General features: G+C 36.3%; 1 protein-coding gene across 1 annotated transcript in view; it reads left to right on the top strand.

The window, feature by feature from the left end:
* Positions 1-26,417, top strand: part of BTAF1 (B-TFIID TATA-box binding protein associated factor 1) — a 47,785-nt gene that overhangs the window by 11,507 nt on the left and 9,861 nt on the right. The window contains exons 4-25 of the mRNA XM_035329915.1: positions 2,071-2,217; positions 4,450-4,613; positions 4,911-5,047; positions 5,695-5,806; positions 7,056-7,124; positions 9,693-9,782; positions 11,015-11,110; positions 11,353-11,529; positions 12,062-12,202; positions 12,331-12,455; positions 13,703-13,823; positions 13,898-14,002; positions 14,294-14,443; positions 15,073-15,215; positions 15,384-15,558; positions 16,057-16,260; positions 18,280-18,706; positions 19,750-19,940; positions 21,163-21,316; positions 21,407-21,516; positions 23,585-23,786; positions 24,317-24,465. Coding sequence (XP_035185806.1) covers positions 2,071-2,217; positions 4,450-4,613; positions 4,911-5,047; positions 5,695-5,806; positions 7,056-7,124; positions 9,693-9,782; positions 11,015-11,110; positions 11,353-11,529; positions 12,062-12,202; positions 12,331-12,455; positions 13,703-13,823; positions 13,898-14,002; positions 14,294-14,443; positions 15,073-15,215; positions 15,384-15,558; positions 16,057-16,260; positions 18,280-18,706; positions 19,750-19,940; positions 21,163-21,316; positions 21,407-21,516; positions 23,585-23,786; positions 24,317-24,465 — 3,389 coding nt within the window. The remainder of the gene's footprint in view (positions 1-2,070; positions 2,218-4,449; positions 4,614-4,910; positions 5,048-5,694; positions 5,807-7,055; positions 7,125-9,692; positions 9,783-11,014; positions 11,111-11,352; positions 11,530-12,061; positions 12,203-12,330; positions 12,456-13,702; positions 13,824-13,897; positions 14,003-14,293; positions 14,444-15,072; positions 15,216-15,383; positions 15,559-16,056; positions 16,261-18,279; positions 18,707-19,749; positions 19,941-21,162; positions 21,317-21,406; positions 21,517-23,584; positions 23,787-24,316; positions 24,466-26,417) is intronic.

The following is a 26,417-nucleotide window of genomic DNA, read 5'->3' as shown; positions in this document are numbered from 1 at the left end:
GACAAGTCTGTCGTAATATTTTAGACTCCCTTCTTTTCTGGTCCCTTGCTTAAAGCACCTTTCTGAGAGAGGGGAAATGGTGGTTTGCTGCAGTCTGTTCTGTTTGTGCTCACTTTGCACCTGGAACTGTTGCATTAGGGATGTCACAGCTGCTTTTATAGTCTACCTATGAACTTATTGTCCGTGATTTTGTCTAAACCTATTTTGAACCTGCTGATACTGTCTACCTTCACAATCTTCTGTGACTTAGGTTCCAGAAATTTAGTAAGTGGTTAAAATCAACAAAGCACTTTTGAGGTGATCTTGTACTAGTTCCATTCAGTGCCTCCTGATTCGTTTACTGCAGAATCTGCTAAGCAAGTTCTGCGTCTGCCTTTATGACTTATGTAAACCTTCATCATATTTGCACCCCTCCAACAGGCTTCTCCTCTTCAGCTTGAAGAGTTGCAACCTCTTTAGTCTCTCCTCACAAGACAGCTGCTCTGTCTTTTGGATAACTTTATTTGTCCTTCTCAGTGCTTTTCCTATTCTTATGTCCTCCTTTAGATGCACAAAACTGCATATGGTATACTTGCATCCCTAGAGCACTGATATTTATAGTTAGTGGCAAAATGATGTGCTTCATCATGTTTTCTGTATTCTTCCTGATGATAGCCTGTACTTAGTTGGCTGTTCTGTAACTGCCCAGTAAGCTGGTGAATACAGAAACTGACTGTAGTGCCTTCAAAATCTTTGACTGTTTCCTCCCAGTTCTGAATTAGTGTTGTGTAGTCATGGCTTAGGTTCTTAATGTTGCACTCTAACTGCCGTCTTGTTGCCCATCACTGCTCTGAGAGCCCTTCCTGGATTTCTTAGTGCCAGTGTAACATTGGGTTACTGGAAATAGCTTAGTGTCACGTACATGCTGGGAGAAGAGTGCACAGTGAAATCTCCCCTCCATTGCTAAAGACAAATAGAATTTGTTCCAACATTGATCTCTGGAGGAACCCATGGCTTTTATCTGTCTTTAACCAGCTTTAATCAGCTTTCAGTCTGCATGAGGCTGTTTTTCCCAACTCTAGTAAATTGGTTCTTTCGATTTTTAGTATGAAACCTTGCCAAAAGCTTCTGAATGGCTGTTACGCCCAGTAGATCCCCTCTATCCACTTGATGAAGCTCTTTAAGGATGTTGATGAGACGTTTTTTTTCAGGAGCTATGCTGAGTCTTTCCCAGTGAACCATATTTATCTGTGTACTTAATAGCTTTATTTATAGAATCTGCCATATATATGTATAATGAAACATTAACTTCTTCAGGTCTGAAGAAATTCAGGTATTACTCATTTTGTACAGTAATCTGTAATCTGTATGCAGTTGGACTCATTCTACTGTAAGTGAACAAACTTTCATAATTAAGTGTGGGGTGAACCAGTAAACTAAATGCTGTATTTCTTGTAGGTAACAATGGTATTTATAGTGCTAGCTATAATTCAGGGTGTGAGCGTACTGGGTTATGTAGGCATGGGTAGCTTTTTTGGACACTAAGCTGTGCATGGCTAGGAGCCACAAGACACACTAACCTTCAACTGTTGAGAGGAGGGAATACTTTGGAAGTGAATTCACAACCAAGAAATGATAAGACACCTTGTGAGGAACAGCTCTCTGCTGTATCAGCATGGAACTGCACTGTACCTGCAGCTGGACTACTCCTCAGCTCCCGTATCAGGGGTGCCTGGCTGTTGGTCAGACGGTGCAGTGTTCGCATGATACTTATGGTTGAACTATTTCTGAACAATGTGCGGCTCGAACTGCAAGGTGGCCATCTGTGTGCAGAGAAGACCCAGTGGTGTATCAGTGTCCCAAGTTTTTAAACGCTAAATTTATCAAGGGTAAAAAATATTAAAAGTTTTTTTTTTTTTCTTTATGGAATGGAGTCTTTACATTTTGCGAGTCAAAATCCTGTATGCCTGATGATTCTTCTTGGGAGTGAAAATATTTCTTCCACTACATCACTCTTACCTTACTTCTGCCAAAACTTTGAACAACACTTTCATCACGTTTTTCTTAAGGTTATTTTCAATGTTTGTTTAGAACCAGGATCAGAAAGTCCTATGGAAGATTCACCTTCAACAGATCGGTTGCGCTTTGATAGATTTGATATATGTCGGTTGTTAAAACACGGCGCATCTCTTCTTGGATCTGCTGGTGCAGAATTTGAAGTCCAGGATGATAAATCAGGTATATCTTTATATTTTACCTGTAAACTAGAGAACTTCCTGCTTTGAAGAAGTTTGCAGTGTCTCTGTTATAAGTCTAGTCATTCATGGTTTCTCAGGATGCTAAGAAATAAAAGGAAGAAAATATGCCCCAACATAACTGGTTTGTATTACCTTTTTTGAATTAATGGGTTTTTGTAGGGGTGTGTGTGTTTTTCTCTCATTAGAATTATTGTGCGTATTGGGAGGAGAGGAGAGTGGATACCTGAAGGAGTGGGACAGGAAAAGTGGTGTTAAAGGCTTTTCTAGAATTTCTGAAGAATCTTTTTTTTTTTTTTTTTTTGACATTCAGGAACTATGACCACTTGTTCTTCATTAAAACAATGTTCCAGATATAGCTAGTAGGATGTGTCTTATTGAAAAACACAAAGGTTTCAAAGATAGAAAGTGCATGAGGAATACTGGGATAAAACTGTCAAGGTCAGAAGGTCAAATATTTAAAACCTTCAGTGCATGTTAAGATACTTCAGAGCTGTTAGTTTCCAGGTCCTTAGAGGACTTCTGCTCAATTGTTGTACAGAAGGAAATAGATACTGCTTTGTTTTCTTCGATCCAGTGGCCACTGCCTGTATTCATAGCATAATGCAGGCCTTCCTATAGAGTATATTGTTGGGGCAGACATCAGTGTTTATGGTCTCCTAGTGGAAAAGGGGCAGAATGATCTTTTTCTGCAATGAGCATGGGACATCAAGCCAGAGTTACCTAGTATCAGTTAACTTATGGTTTCTCTTAGAGATCTTGTTGCTGCTTTTTAATCAGTGTACTTGTAATTTTGGTCTCCTGTAAGCAATGTAGAATATGCATGTAGCACCCATGTGATTATAACTTTGGTTTCAAGTGACTTGCCAGACATCTTTCTGCAACTTTTTAGCTGAGTTGGTTTACATCTGTAAAGTGGCATAGAATTATTTTTATCTATAAGATATACATACATACATACGTGTATATATATGTAGTTGTTACTGTACTTCTCTGCTCTGCTTCCAGTCCATCTTTCAGTTCCTCCGCCAAATGAAATGGTGCTATAGATAAGAATCCGCTCTGGCTGCATAGCCCTGATTCACTTATTCCCTGTGCAGCATACAGAGAAGATCAGGGAGGAACAGAACCCATGGCTCCTTACACTTAACGGCATATTGTTTTTGTTTTTGTTTTTTTTGTTTCACTAGTATTTTGTTCTTTGCCATCTTTTATGCTAGTTTAATAACTTTTTCTACAAATTTCATTTCTCCTAATGAAACCCCACCTGTTCAGAAACAAGTTTTGGTTTATATGTAGCAAACTTATTCAGCAGGTTTATTTTAGGCACTGAATTCATCTGTTATTTTTAATATAAACGTGAATACCCCCAAAATCTAGGTGTTTAGTAATCCAAGTATTTGTTTACAGAACATTCTTGAGGTAGTTTCTTTTAACTTTCTAAATGAGCCTCACTTGGCAAATGAAGCTTGAGGATTCATTTATTAACAGAGTACTACACTCTAGGAAAAATCATTCTTACACTTCAGTCTGCCTTGCAATTGGCAGTTTGGGCAGAAGGAAAGGAGACACCTTCGTCCTGCACGTGTGGCAAGGAAGAATGTTTCTTTAGAAAAGTTTCAGATTCAGCCTAACTTAATACCGAATATTGGATTGAATATTATTTGAAGGATTTTATTGGAGGTTCTTATTTCTTAGGTATGTTTCCTGACAGAAGACAAATGTTTGGAGAACAAAGGTTTTTTTTTGTTTGTTTGTTTTGAAAAAGAAAACAGAAAAGAAAAATCAACCTTAAACCTTAGCAGATTCCACAGGGATGCATGTGATGATTGACAAAGCACTAGTTTTTGAATCAGTTGCTGGATTAATTTAAGTGTTAGTTCTCTCCTTTCAAAGCACCCTTTCCTTTAAAAAAAAAAAAGGCAAAGCTTGAGTTATTTTTTTATTTTTATTTTTTTTCGTCTATAGACCAAGTGTAATTTAATGAATTTCATGGCAGCTACCTTCTGTTTAAAAATATACTTTAAGGTAATTCTGTATTTTCCACAACAAAAAGGTCTTCCTGGGAGTTATATAATTAGGTTTGAAAGACTTTATTTGTGTACTATCTAAATAGAATTTAATTTTGTGACTTTTGGTGTTCACTGTGCTAGACTTCACTAATAGATCTGTCTGGAAATCTGACACGTCTGCCTTTTTAAAAAACTTTTTAAAGGTGAAATTGATCCTAAAGAGCGGATAGCACGGCAGAGGAAACTGTTACAGAAGAAGCTTGGCTTAGATATGGGTGCTGCAATTGGGATGAATACTGAAGATCTGTTCAACGATGAAGATCTGGACTATTCTCCTTCTTCAGTTTCACTAGTAAACAAACAACCTGTAGGTAAAACCTCGGGCTGTTTGATTGCAAGGAATAATACAGTGGGTTTGCTTTATTTCAGCTTCTGCAGTTATAATTTCTATATTTTAAAATATGACAATCAACATCTAACATGGTATTCTTTGGCTTCCTGAACTCCTAAGCATCATAGTTCCACATTAGTATTATTTGATGTCAAACTGCTGCTCTGAGTTTCAAATAACGGAGAGCTGGGGAGGTTGAACACAATGTGGGTTTGGGGATTTTTTAGGACCTTTATTGTAAGAATTGCTGACAATGAATGACTTCTCTTTCAGACTCTTCAGGCTGCTGAGTTAATTGACTCAGAATTTCGAGCTGGTATGAGCAGTAGACAAAAGAATAAAGCCAAAAGAATGGCTAAGCTGTTTGCAAAGCAAAGATCCAGAGATGCAGTGGAAGCTAATGAGAAGAGGTATAATAGTGAACTGTTTTGCTCTTTTTTCAGTCAAGCTTGAATTGTAATTTGATTTATCTGTTGAAAAACTTCCTACAGTCTTCGCCTCTTAATATTTTATGTGGTAATCGTGTTGATGGTAAAAACGCAGCTGTTCTACTCGTTCCCAGTAGACTCTGTTAAGAAACTGGCTGTAGAGGAGTCTTGAAATAATGCAACGGTACAGTTAAAAAATTCTGTTTTGTCCCTATGAATAAAGATGTTTTGAGAATAATTCATGAAAATGGGAGAACTATGAAGATGATAATGAAAAATCTTAGATATAACTTTCCCATGTATGGTATGTTCTTCGTCACGGTAGTTTAGTGACACATTATTGGACCTGCTGTATTTATAATGAACAGTAAACAAAAAATATTTTTCCTTGGTTTTATTTAAGAGTTGCTGTATTTCTTGGAAATAGCTGAAAAAGATTGTCAGTTTGCCTCCACACTGAATTTTGTTACCTGTAACTTTGTACCTATTGTGCATGTTTCAGAAGGTGTTAAACTTCTTTATTTTGCATTCTTGCCACACTTTATTATATCTGAGGCTTCAGCTGTAGAAGTAATTACTTCCCCTAAAGCATACTTTCTGTTCATAAACTTGTATTTGTTCCTTCTCAGCAATGACAGCACTGATGGGGAACCAGAAGAAAAGAGAAGAAAAGTTGCAAATGTTGTCATTAACCAACCTGCCACAGACTCAAAAGCACTGGTAGAAAATGCTCCAGAAGAGGTATGATGTGCTGTTCTGCTGTTAGCAGAAATGATAATTCGGTTGTTTAATAGAGTAACGTTAAATAAAACTTCCATATGCTCCCGAAGTCTTTACTCATTTTAGCATTATGAGAAAGAGTAAACAATGTCATTGCCAACTTACTGTATGTAGTGAAGCAAATGGACTTTGAACTGTGTACAGCATTGAGAAGAAAACACATTTAATCTTGATAATAGTCTATCCAAGTGAACCTGAGTAGGTGGATTACAGGTGTCAGATCTGGATATTGAACTGTAAAACTGTGCTACACATAAATAACAAGATTACACAGTCATAAATACTTTGATCTAAATGTTAATGTATACTTCATTTAATCTTTGCCTCGCTTTAATTTAGGCTTAGTTTAGAATTAAGTTATATCTTTAGTAGTTTAAGATTTAAACAATATCTTAGTCTTAGAAGAAATCTGCATTTGCTTCAGTTAGCTGAAAAATTGTTGGAAATGCTATACCTGAATACAAATAGTGCATAGATGTTTATTTTGTAGAGACTTCATCTTGATTATATTTGAAATAAGGTTTTCCAAACACAGCTTAGTAACTAAATTCTTATTGTCAAAACAGTGCTGTGAAAATGCATTTATGAAAGATTAATGACAACTGCAAACTGAGTACCTGCTGGTTGTTCGCCTTTTAAATGCTTTGTCTTTATGATGGCATGAACTTCCTAATGTTAGTATCATAATTTCTTTTCCAAAGCCTTGTCAACTTCCTTATAAGAAATTTGGAGATAGTGGGATATGCTCCTGGATTTCAGAAATGTGGCATGTGTCTTATGAAGTGCTTATTATGAGTGAGGATGGTGCTTACTACTTGATTAATTGACCTAATCAGATTATCTAGTGTAATTTCAAACTGGGATTTGTCTATTACATTTTTTAAAGGCAAAGCTCATAAACTTAGAGTCGCTAGAGAAGATATGAAACTCATCTTCTGCCACAGTGGGATTCGAAAAGGAGACTGGATCCCAGAACGTCAAACTTAATTACCCTAGGGAAGAGGTTACACTTCTACCAGCCAAATTTCATAAGCCTTTTAAAATATCCAGTGCCAATCAGCAAAGTTTCTGAACAGTGGAAGAAGTTATTTTATTTGGTTAAGCTTTGGAGGTCTTTGTTACCTTTGTGTATCTAAGTAGCATACAGTGTAAGAAATGTTCACCTGATCCCTTTCTCTGTTAGTCTCATACTTACTTTTTATGAATCTAGGCAAATGAATGGCCTCTTGAAAGTTTTTGTGAAGAGGTGTGCAATGATCTCTTTAACCCTTCCTGGGAGGTAAGACACATGCAGTATCTGAAGTGTAACTCTGAGTTTGAGGAAAAAGTAGATTTAAACAGAAGCACAGAAATCGCATGCTTAGAACTTGAGCATTTTACTAGGAATCAAAAATTGTCAATTGTAAATATAAATTATGGAGTCGAGACCAATATGGTTTAGAGAATTTAACTGTTTTTTTTTCCTAAGACTTATTTGAAGGGGAAATAAAATGAGAATGTTGGAAATACTGAAATTTGAGCCAAAAAAAAAGTAATTAAAACAGGCTGGGATTTATCAAGAATTTGTGGGATACTGTGCAAGTGTTGCTGACAACAGTGGCATGACTGTTTGTCTGATGTTCAGTTAGAAAAGGGGGGAAGAATCACTTTGCAGTGAATAGGCTACAAATTGTTGTTTGTTCCCTTCATTTACAAAAAGGAATGTTTAAGTTTTTTAAAAAAGATATTTAATACCAACTACAAAAACTATGTATTTGGTTGCCTTGTGAACTTGTTTTCAAGATTCAAAACTGTTCTGCTCATGCTTTTATTTGATCTCTACTATTTTCCACAAACTTTCCTATCAATTCTAAGCAAAAATACGAAGTGACTGACAGCAGACTTCCTTCCTTGAACAGAAGATGGGAATAACTGTTGTCAACTAACCTCAATTTTGCCATAAGAAAGTTAATCTTTTGAAAGATTAAATGTTAGCAGCAACTGTAACATACTTAGTTAGGCATTATCTGTATCACAGGTTCAGTGACAGCAAGTTGGCTCTGCCTATACTGACCTCAAACTTGGAAACTCAGAGATAAGTCATGCACAGCCTGTATTATTATTTTGGGCCCAGAAGAAGGGTAATTACATTCGTGTGGCACACCACTGCATCTAAACTAATAAGCCTCATCCTATTTGAAAGCAGGCTGTTTGCAGTTGAAGTCAACTTGTTTTCTGAAATGCAGACATTCTCGTAGCCTTCTTATTATATTAGATATAGGGCACACACATCTGAATTAAGGAAGTAGATCAATACAAAATCATTCTTACGATATGTTCTTGATGGAAAAACAGGTTAGACTACCTCAAAATACATGTTTATAAATGATCCTCTGGCATTGTCTTGCAGTGTCTATAGGCAGCCTGGGTGACTAGTTTAATGCCTAGCTTATAGGCAGCTGAAGTCAGGTGAGATGAATCCTACTACTGGTATTTCCTTTATACATTTGTCTTTCTCCCTGCTGTTCTGTTTTGAGAAGCTGAGAAGTTAACTAGCAAAGTGTTACTTCTGGCTTGTGAAAACTAGTTCATAAGCAATCCCAGACCGTATAAACAAGTGATCAATGTATTATTAACAGTAGAGATTTTAAGCCCATGCTCTCTGGCTGTTTTTTTACTGTCTTGCTTATAGATTTTACCAGCAGCCACTAGCTATGCATATTTCAGTTTGCATTTCATGTAAAATACTCTGATACTTAGAGGACCTACCAACCACTCATCTCTAGTTGTTACTATCATGAAGTGAAATACAATAGTTTTCTACTAGCAACAAGCATATATATCAAATACCCTTTATTAAAGAAAAAATTACAGAATAAGTTCTACACAAACCTACGTAAAGGCCTCTTGATGAAAACCCAGTTAAAATTTTGCAAACACAGAGGTTTAGTGTAACTATTGTGCTGCCTTTTTTTGATTAGTCAGTTGTGTCCAGTTAGGGATCAAAAGTATGAGAAACATGTACTGTTGTAGCACATCTTTGCTATTTTGTAGTTTCCAAAATTCTTCCTAGTGCATTCAGCTGCTTGGTGGGAACATATATGTGGTTATAATTTGCTTTCCCATATCATTTGTTCACCTTTTTTTTTTTTTTTTTTTTTTGTAAGGCAGCAAGGTAGGTTTGTAAACTATGCAGAAGAGTAATTCTCAGACGTTTGTTTTGTGGACCCCAAGATACTGGGGGGTCTAAATTTTGTTTAAGAAATACAAAGTTTACTAAAGTGCTGCTTTCCTTTAGCTTATAAACTTAATATAAATGGTTAATCTGTGAGCAGTCCTTGTGCCTCACCCTTCTCGCAAAGTCAAAAATTGCAATGATTTAGAAACTAACTGCCAGAGCCTTTTAGGTAGTTCCTGAGATTCATATAAGGTGACTTTATTGGTATTTGTTAGTCTTTCTCCAAAAACTAGTGTTTTGTAACATAGGGAAGTAAAACTAAATGAAAACTGCCTTTACTGGCTACGTTACTGTAAATATGGTAACAGTATCTTCTCTGTTAGAAAGTGGAAGCAATTCTTAATTATTTCTGTTCATAAACTGACAAATATTTAATAAATACTAAACTGTTCAGAAACTTAATTTTTTTTTTAAGTACATCACTTTATCTAATAAGATACTACCTTGTCCACAAATCTGTGGAATACCACTAATTCTACAGCATTGCACGTCTCTGTTAAGAAAAAAAGATGATGATGTGGAGGAAAAAAAAGGTGTTGATGTGAATTACACTGTTTTCAGATAAACAGTGTATTTTTTATGTTCTGTTTCTAAATATTTTTTAATTCCCATTTTATTTCACTTTTCTAGGTTCGACATGGTGCAGGTACTGGACTGAGAGAGATACTTAAAGCTCATGGTAAAAGTGGTGGTAAAGTGGGAGACAGCTCTTTAGAAGAGGTGAGTTTCCAGTCATGTTGATTTCTTAAATTTAAGTTGATGATGTAACTAGGTTCAATGAAGTGTCTTAGGTCATCTGATTTTATTCACTTAAATAGTAAGTGGCCTATCAGTCTGGTTACTTTATTATGAGTGAAAGTATTTAAACAGTTTCTATGTATTTAAAAGGAAAAGACTTTTTTTTAAAAAAAATTTCTTGACAGTAATAGTGAATCTGATTCAGATTCATACTGACTTCCCTGCTACGAAAGCAGCAGGGAAAGCTTGTGGTTTAGAGTGTTGAAGAATGAGGAGATATATTTTTCATATGTAGATGAAACTACTTTAGCATACTTTCTGTATGGGGAAAGCAGGCAGAAGCTGCTATCTTACCTTGCTCCTGTGTGGATTGTATTTGTTCCATGGAGATTGTGTAGTAATAATAACACACTGCAATGATAAGATACTCTGATTGGTTTCTTACCTATTTATGGAAAGAGCCCATGTACTTCAGGCTAGCTTCAAAGGCTGCTGTGCATGCTACATGCAAGTTACAGTTCTTTGACCTTATATATGAATTCTGTGATATAATCCATAATATGGTGATAATTTAGTTTATTAAAATTACGGTTTTCAAGGGAAATGCAGATCTAGTAGGCAAACAGTGGAGATGGAGAAAGATGATGTCAGAGTAGTTCCTTTTATGGGGCTTCTGCTCTGGGGTTTGGAGTTCCAAAGTTATAGAGCCTCTAATTAACAGATAACAGAGCATCAAGACAAGCTTGGGCTAATTACTTTAATCTGGACGAGACTTGACTGAAATACAAGTTCTTTTCACTTGGTCTCCCACATCAGAGAAGTACTGCTTCGTAGTTCATGTTTATTTGTAAATATTCTTCAAACGCATTAATTGATTTGCCTAGGACACACTGACATTACTTAGTACAGATTATCTAAGTGACCTTACCTTTGTGTGTTGTATGGGGATAAAATCATCTGTCTGCCTTACATGGTGCTTTCCAGCCTTTTGATTAAAAGTACTATGTGTACCATTGTGATTTTTGTGATAAGCCAGGACACGGCCGAATTAGTGCTGACTATTCTGCCTTGATTATCTGTGCAAGATGACTGTATTCAGTTGATTTAAACATATGCTGGGATTCCTTTTTGATATACATTTAGTGAATGCAAGCATGTCAGAAATCCTCTGTGAATAAAATACAGTCAAGTTGTTTATTTTTTCCTCTTTACAGATGATCCAACAGCATCAGGAGTGGCTGGAAGACTTGGTTATTAGACTTCTTTGTGTGTTTGCATTAGACAGATTTGGAGACTTTGTTTCAGATGAAGTAAGTTGTCTGAGTGAACAGGTAGATCAGCAGACTTCTGCAGATTATACTGCAGCAGATCAGCTGTGCTTTGTAGACTGATACTGCATGTGCCTGCTGTGCTATGAGATGCTTACTACAGAGTAATAGATACACAAACTTCACCTCATATAGCAGTTCTGCTCGCCTGATTCTACTCATTGATTTATTTCTAAGTCAAATTTCACATTGAAATACCTGTTTCCTCATTTACTTTATCCTAGGTGGTAGCACCAGTACGTGAGACTTGTGCTCAGACTTTGGGAGTAGTATTGAAACATATGAATGAGACTGGAGTTCATAAAACTGTCGATGTTCTCCTGAAGCTGCTTACACAGGAGCAGTGGGAAGTGAGACATGGTGGTCTCTTAGGAATAAAATACGCTCTGGCGGTCCGTCAGGTAATAACCTTCATGACAAATTGCAGAGAGGTTTGGAACAGAAAGCTCTGTTCAGAGATGAGGATGTGCCTGAACAATGGGTTGGTATGATAAAACTGTACTTGCTTGCACTGCGTTCTCATGTGGGTCAAGATCTGTGACTGCATCTTTATCATCCATGCTGCAGAAATTTGCAACTTTATATCAACATGGTTATATTGCTGTAACTTTGTTAACAGTTACTTGCACAAAACAGATAATAGAGGCTGTACCTGTCTGGTTTTGATCATACTTTCATATGCAAGGTTAACAGAGTTCTGTGCTACAAGAAGTTTAGTTTATTCATCATATTATTCTGCAAACACTGGGTTTTGTTTACACAAACTAGGTTTTATTTCATGAATGGTACCTTAAAATATTTAGATTATATTCTTGGACCTGGGCTTTCTGGTTATATAACAAAGAGGTTTATTCACACACTTAATGCACCAAACAAATAAAATGTACTGTATGTGATTTTTAAGTTTTAAGATTCTTTTGATCTTTTTGGCAGGACATGATCGACACATTATTGCCTAAAGTGCTGCCTGCAATAATTGAAGGTCTCCAAGATCTGGATGATGATGTCCGAGCTGTTGCTGCAGCATCTTTAGTACCAGTAGTGGAAAGCCTGGTCCACCTTCAGTCTCAGAAGGTAATTGAGCTGTTTTCCGTTGATTTTGATCGAAAATTTCACTTTTGGTCTGAGCAAAAAAAAATAACACAAATAGCACTTGAATATTTCTCTTTTTGTATGTTAACTTTTTCTGCTTATTTGTCTAGGTGCCTTTTATCCTTAATACTTTGTGGGACGCACTCCTGGAGTTGGATGACTTGACAGCTTCCACAAACAGTATCATGATCCTTCTTTCTTCCCTTCTGACTTACCCTCAGGTCCGCAAGTGCAGGTAACTTTTTAATTAGTATTACTCCAGTATTCAGTATGACTGTCAAGTTATTTTCAGATTAGGATAATCAAAGTTGCCTTAAATCATGTAGAAGGAGATGCTTGATTTACATGAGTAGTTTAATTTTACTCTGGCTTTTCCTCAAAGGGAAGGTTAGGACAGTACTTCTAGTTTCATTTCATTAGTAGTGGGTGCAAAAATAATTAAAAGGTAATATTGTTTATATGTGACTTTTTTTCCTCCCTCTTCTGGTTGTGTTGGGTATTTCTGTAAAGCATATTAGCTGCACTCATATGGTGGCCCTGTCCACAAACTTTTTTTGTCTGCTCCTGTTGACAAACTCCAAATAAGTGAGCAAGCTAGTTACATTAAAACACATGCAAATGCCTGTAGAACTTTACTATTGGAATAGTTATAAAGAGAGCTACAAACTTGAAAATTTACATTGTTTGATGACTGATGAAAGGTAGATAAAGCAGTGGGTAAATTAAGTTACTGGAATGTTCACTGAAGAAAGCAGGGGTAAGATGTTAACTGCTTGTCATTATGTATGACAGGGAATTCTTTTTTGCCTCTCTTTCAAAGGCAAGTGTCTTCCTTATTTCTTAATATTAAAAGTTTTTTTTTTCTGAAAGATAAATTCTTATTTGCAAAGGGCAGTTATTGTTAGCTTTTTGGAACAGTAAAATAAATCCTTTAGGATTTGAAGACAGTGCTGCTATTCAGGATTGTCAACTAAAGGAATTGCATGTTAGTATGTTAACATTTTTTGTAATACACATACTAAACCTGCAGTATTTGCACATCTCACCTTTCACATCCTGAATGATTGTCACTACTGAAGTTGTTTTTTGCGTGAAGTTCTATTGCTAACCCCATCTGTAATTCAACATGTACTATATGTATCAGTTGATGTACAAGTTCACACACATAAATAAAACCAAACTTGAGTCTTAAAATCATGCCTAATAATAAACTTAAAACTAAAAATATATTTTCCCTAAATATTTGAACAAAGGCTGAAGAATAAACCAGGAAGCACCAGAGTAAAAATACATGCTTAAATCTAGTGCTTTACACCAATAAGAAAAAACCTCTATATTTATGAAAAATAATGATTCTGACAAACTATTTAAAATGTTTAAGTTGTAGTAATTTGATTCTTCACTTAAAATTACCTAACGTATGTGACAATACTTCTATTTTTTTCCCCTTTTCACTGCCTCTCCGTCTCTTCCATATATTAGCATTCAGCAGTCACTCACAGTGTTGGTCCCACGTGTGTGGCCATTCTTGCATCATACTATATCTTCTGTACGAAAAGCAGCACTGGAAACATTGTTCACGCTGCTCTCTACCCAAGACCAGGTAAGAATTGGAGATACTAGCATTTTATTATGATGCATATTGGAATCTTCTCGATCACGATATTCCTGTTTCAGAGCTCTTCAACATGGCTGACTCCAATTTTGCAAGACATGTTGAGACACATATTTCAATTTTGTATCTTGGAAAGCAACCAAGAAATTCTGGATCTTATTCACAAGGTATTTGTATGACTTATGACCTAGATATATACTGATAGTGTATCTACCTCTTTGTATCCTCTGTTCTTTTGTGCCAATAAAGCATAATCTGTTCTTGTTAATTATTTGTAGTCTACCTATGTGATGCAGACTGAAAGGGAGTAGAATACAGACTGAGCAGAGTAGAGTCTGAATAGAAATAAAATAGAGACTGAAAGGGAGCAGAATGGTTCCTTCATTTTATCAACATGTATGTGATCTTAAAAAAAAAAAAAAAAAAATTGGCATGATTTACACTGTTTCTTTCCCCAGGTATGGCTGGAACTGTTGAGTAAGGCATCAGTACAGTATGTGGTTGCAGCTGCTTGTCCGTGGATGGGAGCCTGGCTCTGCTTAATGATGCAGCCATCTCATTTGCCAATTGACTTAAATATGTTGCTAGAAGTAAAAACCAGATCAAAAGTAAGTGAAATGTGACCTCACCAAGTGTTCTGGGGAAAATAGGAAAGTGATTACCAGGCACAGCAATAGAGACATTTTCTGAAAGTGTTAAGAGGGAAGTAGTGTTGCTTTTCCACAACTGCAACTACAACCTATGTTGTAGACCCTAGTTCTGTAGAGCACAATAGTTCTCAAGTTATCCATGAGAATTCAGAGTTTGGTTATGTAGTATGCTAAATGGGGATATTGTATTTTACAAGTATTTACTTGGTTCTGTATCTACAGTGATTTCTTCAACAGCTGTTTGGGATTAAATGTAAAGCATTACTTTATTTCTGAAGAAGATTCTGAAAGAGACTTCCTTTTTCCTTTGTGTGGACTGAAAATGAAGTTTTTCAGTTGCATGTTGAGGATTGGTATTAATTTTCAAGTGAAGGGACAATATCTTTCATTTAATGGGACCAAAGCAAAGTGTTAATGAAGAAGGGTTTTAAAATAATTAACTACTTTCAGAAGACTGTTATCCAAGAAATGTTCTGGGTTAGTCCAATTTTTGCAGGGTATGATGGTTATTGGAAATGTTATGGAATATGAATTCATCTTCCCTATTGCTTTATTTACATTAAACCTTTCCCAACTTTATTCCATAGGAAAAAGCAGGTACTAAACTGCGTCAAGGTCAAACCCAGAATAAGGAGGTGATTCAGGAATACATTGCTGGGGCAGACAGCATTGCAGAAGATCCAGCAACCAGGGATTATGTTGTCATGCGAGCTCGGATGATGGCAGCAAAGTCAGTTTACTGGAAATCTGAAAACATATTTAAAAGCAATTTATTCTTTTTGTTGCACAATGTTTTTGCTATAATCTAATTACATAGACTTTTTGGCATCTTCATTTTGAATCATTTATTGATGAGTAATTGTAAAATTAAAGCAGCTGTTCTTTCTCCTTTCGTCAGGTTGCTGGGAGCACTCTGTTGTTGTATTTGTGACCCAGGTGTAAACACCGTTACTCAAGAAATAAAGCCAGCTGAATCGTTAGCTCAGCTACTGCTCTTCCACTTGAATTCTAAATCTGCCTTGCAGAGGATTAGTGTTGCATTAGTAATCTGTGAGTGGGCTGCCTTGCAAAAGGTAGGATGTTTTTGCAGCAAAAATAAATTTGACTTTACTAACTTAATCCGTAGCTCATCATCTGCTACTTCAGCTTGAAATAAAATTTCAGTCTATAAGCTAAAATGGTATTTGTACATCTAAATGTTAAAATCTTTATAGCTAGACAAGGCAGGAATAAATTATGCTACTCTAGTAGCTAAATGCCAACTGTTAGAACAATGAATAAGTAATTATGTTCACGTTTCTTCTACAAATTAGTCTATCCAAGATGCATGTTATCTGAGGTCAATGCTTCCTTTTAACATGACTGTCCTTCCGGTGTTGACGATGACTCCAGTTCTAGTGACAGACTGAAAGTTTTGTTCATAATCCGTAATCCATTTAATATGGATAAAAGTGTTAATGGTCCCTCTAGAACCTGGATTTCTGTAGCTAGGTTCTGCTGTTTATTACCCGAATCTGAACAAAAGAAATCTTGATTACTCAAAAATATGAATTATGTGTCTTCTGTTACAGGAGTGTAGAGCTGTGGCTATTTGTGTGCAACCTCGCTTACTTGGGGTCCTTTCTGAACACCTCTATTATGATGAAATTGCTGTTCCTTTTACACGAATGCAGAATGAATGTAAACAACTCATTTCACTATTAGCTGATGCACACATTGATATCGGAAACAGAATAAACTGCAGTGTATTTACAATAGATCAAGCAAATGATCTGGTAAGTAGAGGCATGGCTGCCCTTCATTCAAATCTATTATTGTCTTGAAATACATATTCAGCATAATTATTACTTTTGGAAATCATATGATGACGTTGTACTTCCTTTGACATGAGATGTGATAGTACACCCCCACACACGCTGCAATGTTTACAGACTATACCAAAAAATGAAATAGAAAGATGGTTGACTATTGAAATCTACACAGAACAAAGCACCTGGAACTGTTTCAAACCATTGTCAAAAGACTAGTAAATAAACTGTGCAAATTCATGTGAAGGGAGCTTTCTAAAAGTTGTTGTATTTAAAAAGATTTTTATTTCCGCCTGGCTGTTAAATTGCTCTTTTTTTATATATATCTGAAAACATCAGTGTTAGATGTCCTTTACATATAAAAGGTAGCCCTTGATGTGAGAAGTTCTGTAAGTGAAAACAGCTGATAATGTTGGGACAACAGATTAAAAGGCTTTTTTTCCAATCCCAAAATGGATTCTTTTTCTAATCCCAATGGATTCTTTTTCCAATCCCAAAATGGATTCTTAATCAAAGAGTAAAAAGAGCATGGACAGATAAGGTAGGACGTAAATAAAGAGCTTGTAGATTTGAAAGCCTGCTAAATGAAAGGTGTCTGGGATGGGAAAGTTGTGTAGATTTGGAGGGATGAATGAATGGGGATGGATGTGGTACAGTTTTCTGGGGGAAGAAAGGCAATCAAGATCCTGGACAGGTTTGTCTGGGCAACTGAGATGCTGGGGAGAAGAACAAGAGTATGTTAAAGATTGTATGATTATGGCCATGATGAGAATCTAGGAAGATACTGGATCTTCAAATTCTCAGACTGTAATACTTTTGTAGCAATGTGTAGCAGCTTAACTTGGAAATCTCAACCTATCTTTAAAGTTATAGACAATTGTGTATATGGGCTGAAGGGGTTTTGGCAGCCACTCTTACTATGGCTGCCATCTAAATGGAGTAGATTCTGAAGGTGAAGACATAATCATAAAACTTCGTAGTATGTGAAGTACAGGAGTCTTCATATACCTCAACTATTTACTCGTCAGTCTAGTAATACAGCTGCTTCACTGATGTGTGTATATTCAAAAGACATCCATTCTGGATTTGAGGACTTTGGAAAATACATACCCATAGCTATTTGCTTTTTTTTTCTGTGGCTGTCTTCTGTTCCCTTTTCAACTCTTCAGGTTTTCTTAAAAAACATAGACCAAGCCAAGTCTGTTGCAGTATCTGTCTCCATGAATTAGATGTAAGAATGCTGTGCTTCTCCTAGCACATTTGCTGCATCACTTGGTCATTCCAGTCATCAGGGTCACGTGGAGTAGAACTTAAGGCTTCTACAGCTATATATATATATAAGTATTGGGTTTGTACTGCTTCATATTTGAGAGACTTGACCCGAACATTTAAAAGTAAAAAGCAATTAAATGTTTCAGAGTCCAGCTGTCCCAACAGCAGAATAAGCTCAGTGTTTCCATGACTCCATGGTGCTTGTAATCCATTTCCTGTGACAAATTTAAGCAACAATACTCATGCAGCTGGAGGGAGGAGGGGAAATAAGGCAAGTCTTGCAACTACTGTGCAGTGTTGACTTTTTCCTTAGATTTTATCTCACCCTGTCTTACCTCAAAGGAAAATCAGCTTAGAAATAACTTATGCGTGCACAGAACCTTACACATCCTTTCTGGCCTATTATATTCATAGCGTGTTCCTCATCACTCTATCTTTTTCATATTGGTAAACCAAAATATCTGGATACATCTGGTGGATATAGGATACATTTTGGGAAGTATCTAAACCTCTTCTAGCTTTCACAATCCAGAATCGAAATGTTTTTAATATGTCCGGTTTTTCCCTTGAATTGGAAGTTCAAGATTCCCGAAACCAAAAATGGAGATGAAGATACTTGTCAAAATGACTCTTCTGCCATGAAAACTGTGGTATTCGGAGGTTATCCTGTTTTATAATGGAACAGATCTGTAACTTTTTCTTCCTCTTTATTAGGTTACTTCTGTTTTCAATGAAGTGACATCATCCTTTCCTTTGAATCCTAAACTGCTACAACAGTTGGACAGTAAACGACAACAAGTCCAAATGACTGTTACAGAAACAAATCAAGAGTGGCAAGTGCTGCATCTGCGAGTCCACACTTTTGCTGCATGTGCAGTTGTGAACTTGCAGCAACTTCCAGAAAAATTAAATCCTGTTATAAAACCTTTAATGGAAGCTATCAAAAAAGAGGAGAATACGCTAGTACAGAACTATGTGGCTTCGTGCATAGCAAAGTTACTTCAGCAGTGTACAACAAGGTCTCCTTGTCCCAACTCAAAGATTATAAAAAATCTCTGCAATTCTCTCTGTGTGGATCCACATCTTACCCCACTGGCAGCATGTCCTGCACAGCCTCAGAGTAGCCATGAGAATTCAAAAGGTATGATACGTAACACTGCTGGGATCTTAATGTCTGTGCTCGTCTCTGAACTGTTAAAAATAAGTATCTGAGTCAGTCATGCTTTCAGTGTTTTTAAAATGTCAGCAACTAATAAACTTCATTTATTAGTAATTACTTCATTCAGGTATCTTGCAGTTGCACACAGTGTATAGGTTAATGCTGTGTGTATTTTTCATAAACTGTATAAAAGACTTTAGTTCTGATTTTCAGTTATTTACTGTTGTTCACCTATCCTTATCAACTTCATTTACATAGGATATGAAGCTTTTCATTGAAACTGAATCACTATGGAACCAGAGAGTAGCTTGTCAGTAAGAAAGAAAAAAAAAATCTGACTTCTGTTATGTTCTGTAGGCTAATAGAAAGATGAGGACAGTGTTTGAAATGAACAAAAACTCCTGTGCATACTATGGTCATGGACTTTCCTTAGATGACTGTCCATTGCCAAAAATGTATGGATTAATTGAACAATGCAGATTAAAACCATTATATTTTTAAAGCTTTTAACCAACTTTAAGGCTTTACCATTATACATTTTTTCATAACATATACTCCTTCATCACAGAGGAGTAATACATTCATATCTGATTGAAAATTAAACTGATTAACTTAAGTAGAAACATCAACACATCAAAAGATTCTGATGGCATCTGCTTTTGTTTCAAAATGTTTAACTATTTTTAAGGATTACAGAGGTTTGTTTGAACTTCAGGACATATGCCAGTTTATGTAAAAACTTGTGCAAAGGTTTCTTATTTGACTGAAGTTTTACTTTATTTCTTGATGAATAAGAATTCATCTCGCAGTTTGCACACAGATTTCCTTGTCAATTCTCTAATATGCTCTTAACAGAGTAATTCCACTCTGTATTTATTTTTTTTCTGTCCCTGAGTATGGTGATGCTTATCCATTGTTTTCAAAGCATGCTGAGATCTGCAGATGATTTGTAGTTGGCTATCGCTTCCACCTACTTTTTGAACCACAACTTAAATTGTTGCCAGCTATTCTGTCTTCTGTTGTAGGGCCCAACTCTGACAAAGATGGGATGCATCATACAGTTACTAAGCATAGGGGAATAATTACACTGTACAGACACCAGAAAGCTGCTTTTGCCATCACAAGTCGACGAGGCCCTACTCCAAAAGCTCCAAAAGCGCCAATTGCAGACCTCCCAACTGGCAGTAGTGGAAGCATTCCTACAGAACTCGATGAGGTAAAGTTCAAAAACTTGCGTTTTTAACTTGCATGTCCACCCCTCCCCTTTATTAGTTGGAATTCTGTGAAGTCAATAGCATTACGAAAAGGATGTCAAGGATCTCTCTCTGAGAGAATGTAATGTTGATGTATAATTCTGTGATGCAAGCAGTATGTGTTATTTAATGATGATGTGTGTCATTAAGCAAATTAATATTTCTGAAATATTTTACATTTAGTACACTACACTAGTACCTCAGTATAAATCCGGACAAATGGATTTTCACAATGCTGTGTTTGCATTCTGATACCCACGTTAAGTTTTGGTCATCTTGATGCACAATGGAAACTCGGAAGCATTAAAAACTGTTTCAAATTCAACTGGAGTTAGGACGTACACCTGACCTCCACACTTGATGTCTCAAACCTTTTTCTGTAAATGTTGTACTCATGTAAAACTACCAAATGATCTAACATGATCCTAATCAGAACTATGATTACTGAACAGCATTGTGGATTTTATTCTTAATTATTAGGGAGATTTATACCAATTTCAACATTCTGAAGAGGGTGGGAGTGGGAGAAGGGCTTAATAACAAATCCAGTATTGCTTTGGAAAGTTTTGCTAATGTGTTGCTGTTTTTTGTGTCCTCCATATTGGCAACATCTGAAGTTCTGAAACTTGAACCAGTTGGAAAACTTAGAGCTGAAATGGGTTTGTGTCAGCAAAAGTCACGTGCCCAAATGTATACAACTTGAAAATATTTTATAGAAGATTATTTATTTTTACCTACATAAAAAAAGGTGAAGAAACATCAATTAACTTACATGGTGTAAATTCCCACCATCAAAATCAAATACCTGTATAACAATGGGAGCCTCCTTGAAAATAATAATTATCCAGAAAAATCAGTAGTGTGGTTGTGTGTGGAATGATATTTTTTGCCCTTTTTTTTTTTTTAAACCATAAATAATAAAGTACTCATATAATCTAGGGCCTGTGCAGCAAATGTCTGTATAACTTCTGAATGCAAAAATAATGTTTCTGAGTTTGACCTTATGTTAGTAACCTTGATAGCACTCCTACTCCTACCTAAGCACTCTTACCAAATGAGGAAACTTAATTTTCATCATCTTTTATGCTTGTTTAGTAAATGAAGATCCTTTGAAACAAACAAAAAAATGTACTTCATTCTTAAGTGTATCTGTCCTCAGTACTTTGTTAAATTGTTTAATTCTAGGCTCAGAAACCATATGTTGTTCAGAGAAGAGGAGCTGAGTTTGCCTTATCTACCATAGCTAAACATTTTGGTGCTGAAATGGCAACGGGATTGCCACATCTCTGGGATGCTATGGTTGGCTCATTAAGGAATAACATTCACATAAATAATTTTGGTAACTATACTTTCAATTTAAATTGAGGGACTACTAGGATGGGGACAGCATGTTAATCTGAAACTGAATGCCTTTTCTGTTTTTTAACAGACCGAAAATCCTTGCTGGAAAAAGGAGATGCACCTGCCCAGGAGCTAGTGAACTCTTTACAGGTTTTTGAAACAACAGCAGCTTCAATGGATGTTCAGCTTCATCCTCTGGTAACCATATTCCAAAGCAGCTTTTTGAATGAAGCAGTTCAGTCTGTTCATTGCCACTGTTTTAGGCCTTCATTTTGTAGGGTTTCTTTTTAGGTCTTTCTCTAGTTTTGATCAAATGGTGTTTTTATTATATTCGCTAACTTGTCTGTTCTGCAACTCCTGTATCTTAGTCTTAAAAACTGAAGACATAATGTTCTGCCATCATGCGGTTAGCTATTATGTTTCAAAGCTATTTTTCCCTCTATCCTATGAGATGTTAAATTCAGTATTTGTTTATACTAGTTGTAGAATAAAGCTCAAGAAGCAAATAAAATACCTACAGTTAGACTTGACTTACCCTTTCATGGCTGAGATGCCCAAACATGATGAGCTAGGGTTATGATACTATTTATGCTATTGTGTTGCATGGAAATCAGCATCTCAACTCTAAGTTATTCTAATACCCAATTTCTTAAACATGGAAAACAGACAGATAATAGGAGGATACCTTTGTTAAAACACATATAAAAATGTTATGCTGCGTTACGTGGCTGACTGAAATGGATTGATTTCTAATAGACTGATATGTATTTTGTGTGGCCAGAGCTGGGGTGCAAGGGAGGTGTAATAATAAAGACGGCACACTTTAGCACCTGACTGCTGCAAATAGGGATAAAATACAGAATCATAGAATCACAAAACATGCCAAGTTGGAAGGGACCCACAAGGATCTTTCCTTCCCTTGACTGGCTAGCCATGCCATACTTGATGTACCCCAGGATACGGCTAGCCTGGCTGGCCCTTTTGGCTGCCAGATTGCACTGTTGACTCGTGCTCAACTTGCTGTCAAGCAAAACCCTCAGATCCCTTTCTACAGGACTGCTCTCCAGCCTCTCACCCCCCAATCTGTATATATGGCCAGGGTGGCCGCTGTCCCAGGTGCAGAATTCAGCACTTGCTCTTGTTGATCTTCATGTGGTTGGTGATTGCCCAGCCCTCTGATTTGTCAGGATATCTCTGCCAGGCCTCTCTACCCTTGAGGGAGTCAGTAGCTTCTCCTAATTTAATACCTGCAAACTTACTTAGTGTGCATTTGAGTTCAATATATGGAAAAGCTCCCATGCAGGAAATAAGTAGGCCAGGACTCTGAGAAGGATATGATGGGGAAGGATGGGAATAAGGAATGGCTCTAAAATTGAGTAGATGGAGAAAATTCATATAGAATGATTCTTACCTATTTTTAATAAAATAATGAAGGGATTATAAATGTAATTGGCATATGGCATAGAAATATATATCTGATTATCTCCATAGACTTATATGTAACTATGTGTAGTTAATGTGGAGATTGTTTTTGGAGATGCTAATAGTATATTTAGATTCATCCCCGCCACTCTCCTTAAAGATATAAAAAAAAAATAAAAGCCATAGTCTCTTAGGATATTAAACATCTCTTGGCTAAGATGAATTAAACATCTCTTGGCTAAGAGATGTTTATGTCCCTACCAATAAATTGCTGGAGTACAGGAAGAAATATTGGAAGGTACCATTATTCTTTGCTCACTCTATACTGTTATATTTTTACCCTTGTTTATCCCCTGTGAGGTCTTTCTGAGCAGAATAGGTATTTGGCCTCATCTTTCTAGAGGTTAAAGGTTAAAGTGGTTCAGTGAGGCTAATACTTAGGGACTGCATGACTAGGAAGAACTGGACCATCTATTTAAGACATCTGTCATAAGAACGTATTTGTGTTGCTTTAAATAAAACTGTATACAGATGTATCCCTTTGGGACGATGGAAATTTCCTTCTGGGTGCCTTTCTTGTCACCCAGAGTTAATAAGACTGGCAACGTAGATTACTGATCTGTCTAAACTTAAATGGGACCAGCCTAGGACAAACTTGCAAGCTGGAATAAAGTTCAGTTTTTCTTCTGAAATAATTTTTCAATTCTGAAAATGAGATCATGTGAAGGAGCCATCTTAACCATTCTTTGGGAAACAACAATGATTAAAGAAACTGTTTACTTTTGGAATAATTCAGTAATTTGCTAATAGCTCATAGTAACTTTTCCCCCCACCTTCTATTCAGTTAATTCAGCACTTGCCTCATCTTTATATGTGCCTTCAACATCCCAGCACTGCAGTGAGACACATGGCTGCTCGTTGTGTAGGTGTTATGAGCAAAATAGCTACCATGGAAACAATGAATATCTTTCTAGAGCAAGTTCTACCGTGGCTGGGAGCAATAGATGACAACACCAAACAAGAAGGTGCAATTGAAGCACTTGCATGTATCCTTGCTTGAGTATTCAAAAATGCAAAAGACTCTTTTCAGTTGCATTTTGTGGGGAGCAAAAGCTGTTGTCTAAAAATAATGGGAAAAGGAATAAGGTAAAATGTTAAGCTGTTTTCCTCCTGTAGACAACAAATATAAGAAACTTAATTCCAATGCCTTTCTTCTTGATGTGGAAAAAAAAGCGAAGTTTTAGTGGAAGCAATTCAGTATCTTATTTCCATGTTACACTCTGAGAACAAGCTAAAGAATGAATTAAACTGAAAACCACTAAAACTGAAAAACAATAAAGTTAATATTTACTGCCACCAAAGTGCACTGAGGTCAGCAGAGGAATTCACTGGGCTGGCCCTAAATCTAACTGGGGTAGATCAGACAATTTTATTTTTTCATTTCTTTGTTAGTACAAATCTTGTTTAGAGTAATGTATTAATGACTTGTATCTATTGTGTGTGAAATCTGCCAGGTGTGTAATGATGTCAGACAGTCCTGAACTGGTAGTAACTATTTCCTTAATAGCTGATCCAGGTGTAATGGAACAGCTGGATGTAGGTATTGTTCCATACATCGTTCTTCTGGTGGTTCCAGTTCTGGGTAGAATGAGTGATCAGACAGACAGCGTACGTTTCATGGCTACTCAGTGCTTTGCAACACTAATTAGACTAATGCCTCTTGAGGTAAGCTGAAGTTGTAAGTATACGGAGTATGTGAACTGTTTTGTCTCCCCTTTTCTACCAGCCACAAAGCCCAAGTTTCTGGTTTGTTACATGTTGAGTAAACATTGTCTTTATACACATTCAGTCCATATCAGGTAACTGACAATGTATTCTTTATAATGTAAAATGAGTAAAACTGGACCCTTTATGAACAATTTTCTAAATTAATGTTAAAATAAAAAGGTATGTTTGTTTATAGTCAAGAAACACGTACAAAACAATACTCTGATTTAAACAGAGAAAATAAATAGCAGTAATAGGAATAGTCTAGAGATGAGTACAGTTACTTATTCCTAGCTCTTTTAAAATCAAAAGTCACAACCTCCAGCTTTTGGTAGAATGCTAAATATATGATCCAGTTGTGTTTAATCAGTACAGATTTGTTTCTTTTTCACTCTTCCTCCGAGATGCATGCATCAGACACTTAGTACTGCACTTCAAAGACTTTGTCTTCCAAGTAACTTATTTTCACCACCAGATGGTAACAGAACACAGTTCAGAATTCATTTGCATGTTTTAAACTGAAAAAAAGCCAGTTTACTTGATTTAGTATCTGCTACTATCTTGATTTTTTTTTTTAATGTAGTGTAATAGAACCTTAGAATCTGATAATTAGCAACCTGCCTTAAATGAAGCACTTTCCATATGCTTACACTAAAATGTTTAAGTTGAAAGTGAGAACAGCAGAAGCAAATGCAAGGTGAACAATCTGACTGGCATGCTGCTGTTCATTCCAGTGCCATTCACACCAGTGCTTTTCTTCATACGCATCTAAATACAGTTCTGTGGGATATGTAGCTTGCATTTTTTTAAAGCTATTTTACCATTCTTTACTGAGCATCTCTTAAAAATGTAGAACACTTGTTTTAACATCTGCTTACATACGTTTGTATGATAGTTCATGTTTTTTTCTCCATAGTTAAAAACTTTGTTTTTAAAAATGCAAGACCTTACTTCAGATAATAGATAAGTAAAGGTACTGCAGGTCTGAATATAATTGGGAGTTTATAATTTGTATTGTCATATTTATTTCTAATTGAGTAGAACAGAAAAGAATTTGCAATAAATGAATTGAGAGAACTTACCTGTGCTCGGTTTTCTGTATTTTTATTCTCAATTTCATTATTCATTCTATTCAGCCAGAATTAAATATGAGTGAGAGAAGGATTATTATACAAATCGTTCAGCTTAATCTGACCTCCATATTTTTAGTGAGCAGCTGCAAGTTGACAATCTATTTGAACCAAATGATCTGGCATGGTATTCACACTTAAGACATAATTCTTTTAAAAGGGAGGGTAGGAGGAGCACTTAAAGAAGTAGGCTGTTGTCTGTGTGTATGTACTTAAATACCTTGTTAGAATGCTTCTAGCATATGTAATCTGGGTTAGTTTCCTCTTCCTTTATTAAACATACACATGGTAGAATTATGTGATAGACCTGAGGTTTTCTTCTCAGCCAGGAGCTCTCCCTAAGCAATAGTAACTTGAGTTACTATTTCTAGTTTCTATTTGAGTTTCACATTCCTCAAAATGGAGGTGGCCCAGAAAACTGGGATTAGAGATGTGCTGATGAACACATCAATGCCTCTTTTGCTATTGTATTATTAACAAGAAAGAATGCCTGCTAAGCGTACTCACTATCCACTAATACTTTCTTTGGGCTTCTGGCCTGGTATGGGAAATACCTAGGAAGTCATGGTCTGCTGCTCCATACCTGGGGGGTTTTAGGACTTTCTTTTTCTTTACGGTTTGCATCTGTTTGAATTTGTCCTACAGACTTAAGTATCATTTTAAATGTAATTCCACTAAGATCTGTCGGAGAAATACATCTAACTTTGGATAGTAGCTTGTGGCTAAGGAGTAGGTGTCAAAAGATTCTCCAGCCAGAGAAACTGCCCAGTTAGAGGAACA

Source organism: Oxyura jamaicensis, chromosome 6 (assembly GCF_011077185.1).
Source record: "Oxyura jamaicensis isolate SHBP4307 breed ruddy duck chromosome 6, BPBGC_Ojam_1.0, whole genome shotgun sequence".
NCBI lineage: Eukaryota > Metazoa > Chordata > Aves > Anseriformes > Anatidae > Oxyura > Oxyura jamaicensis.
Note: the sequence above shows the minus strand (reverse complement) of the source record. Positions and strands in the feature narration are given on the sequence as shown.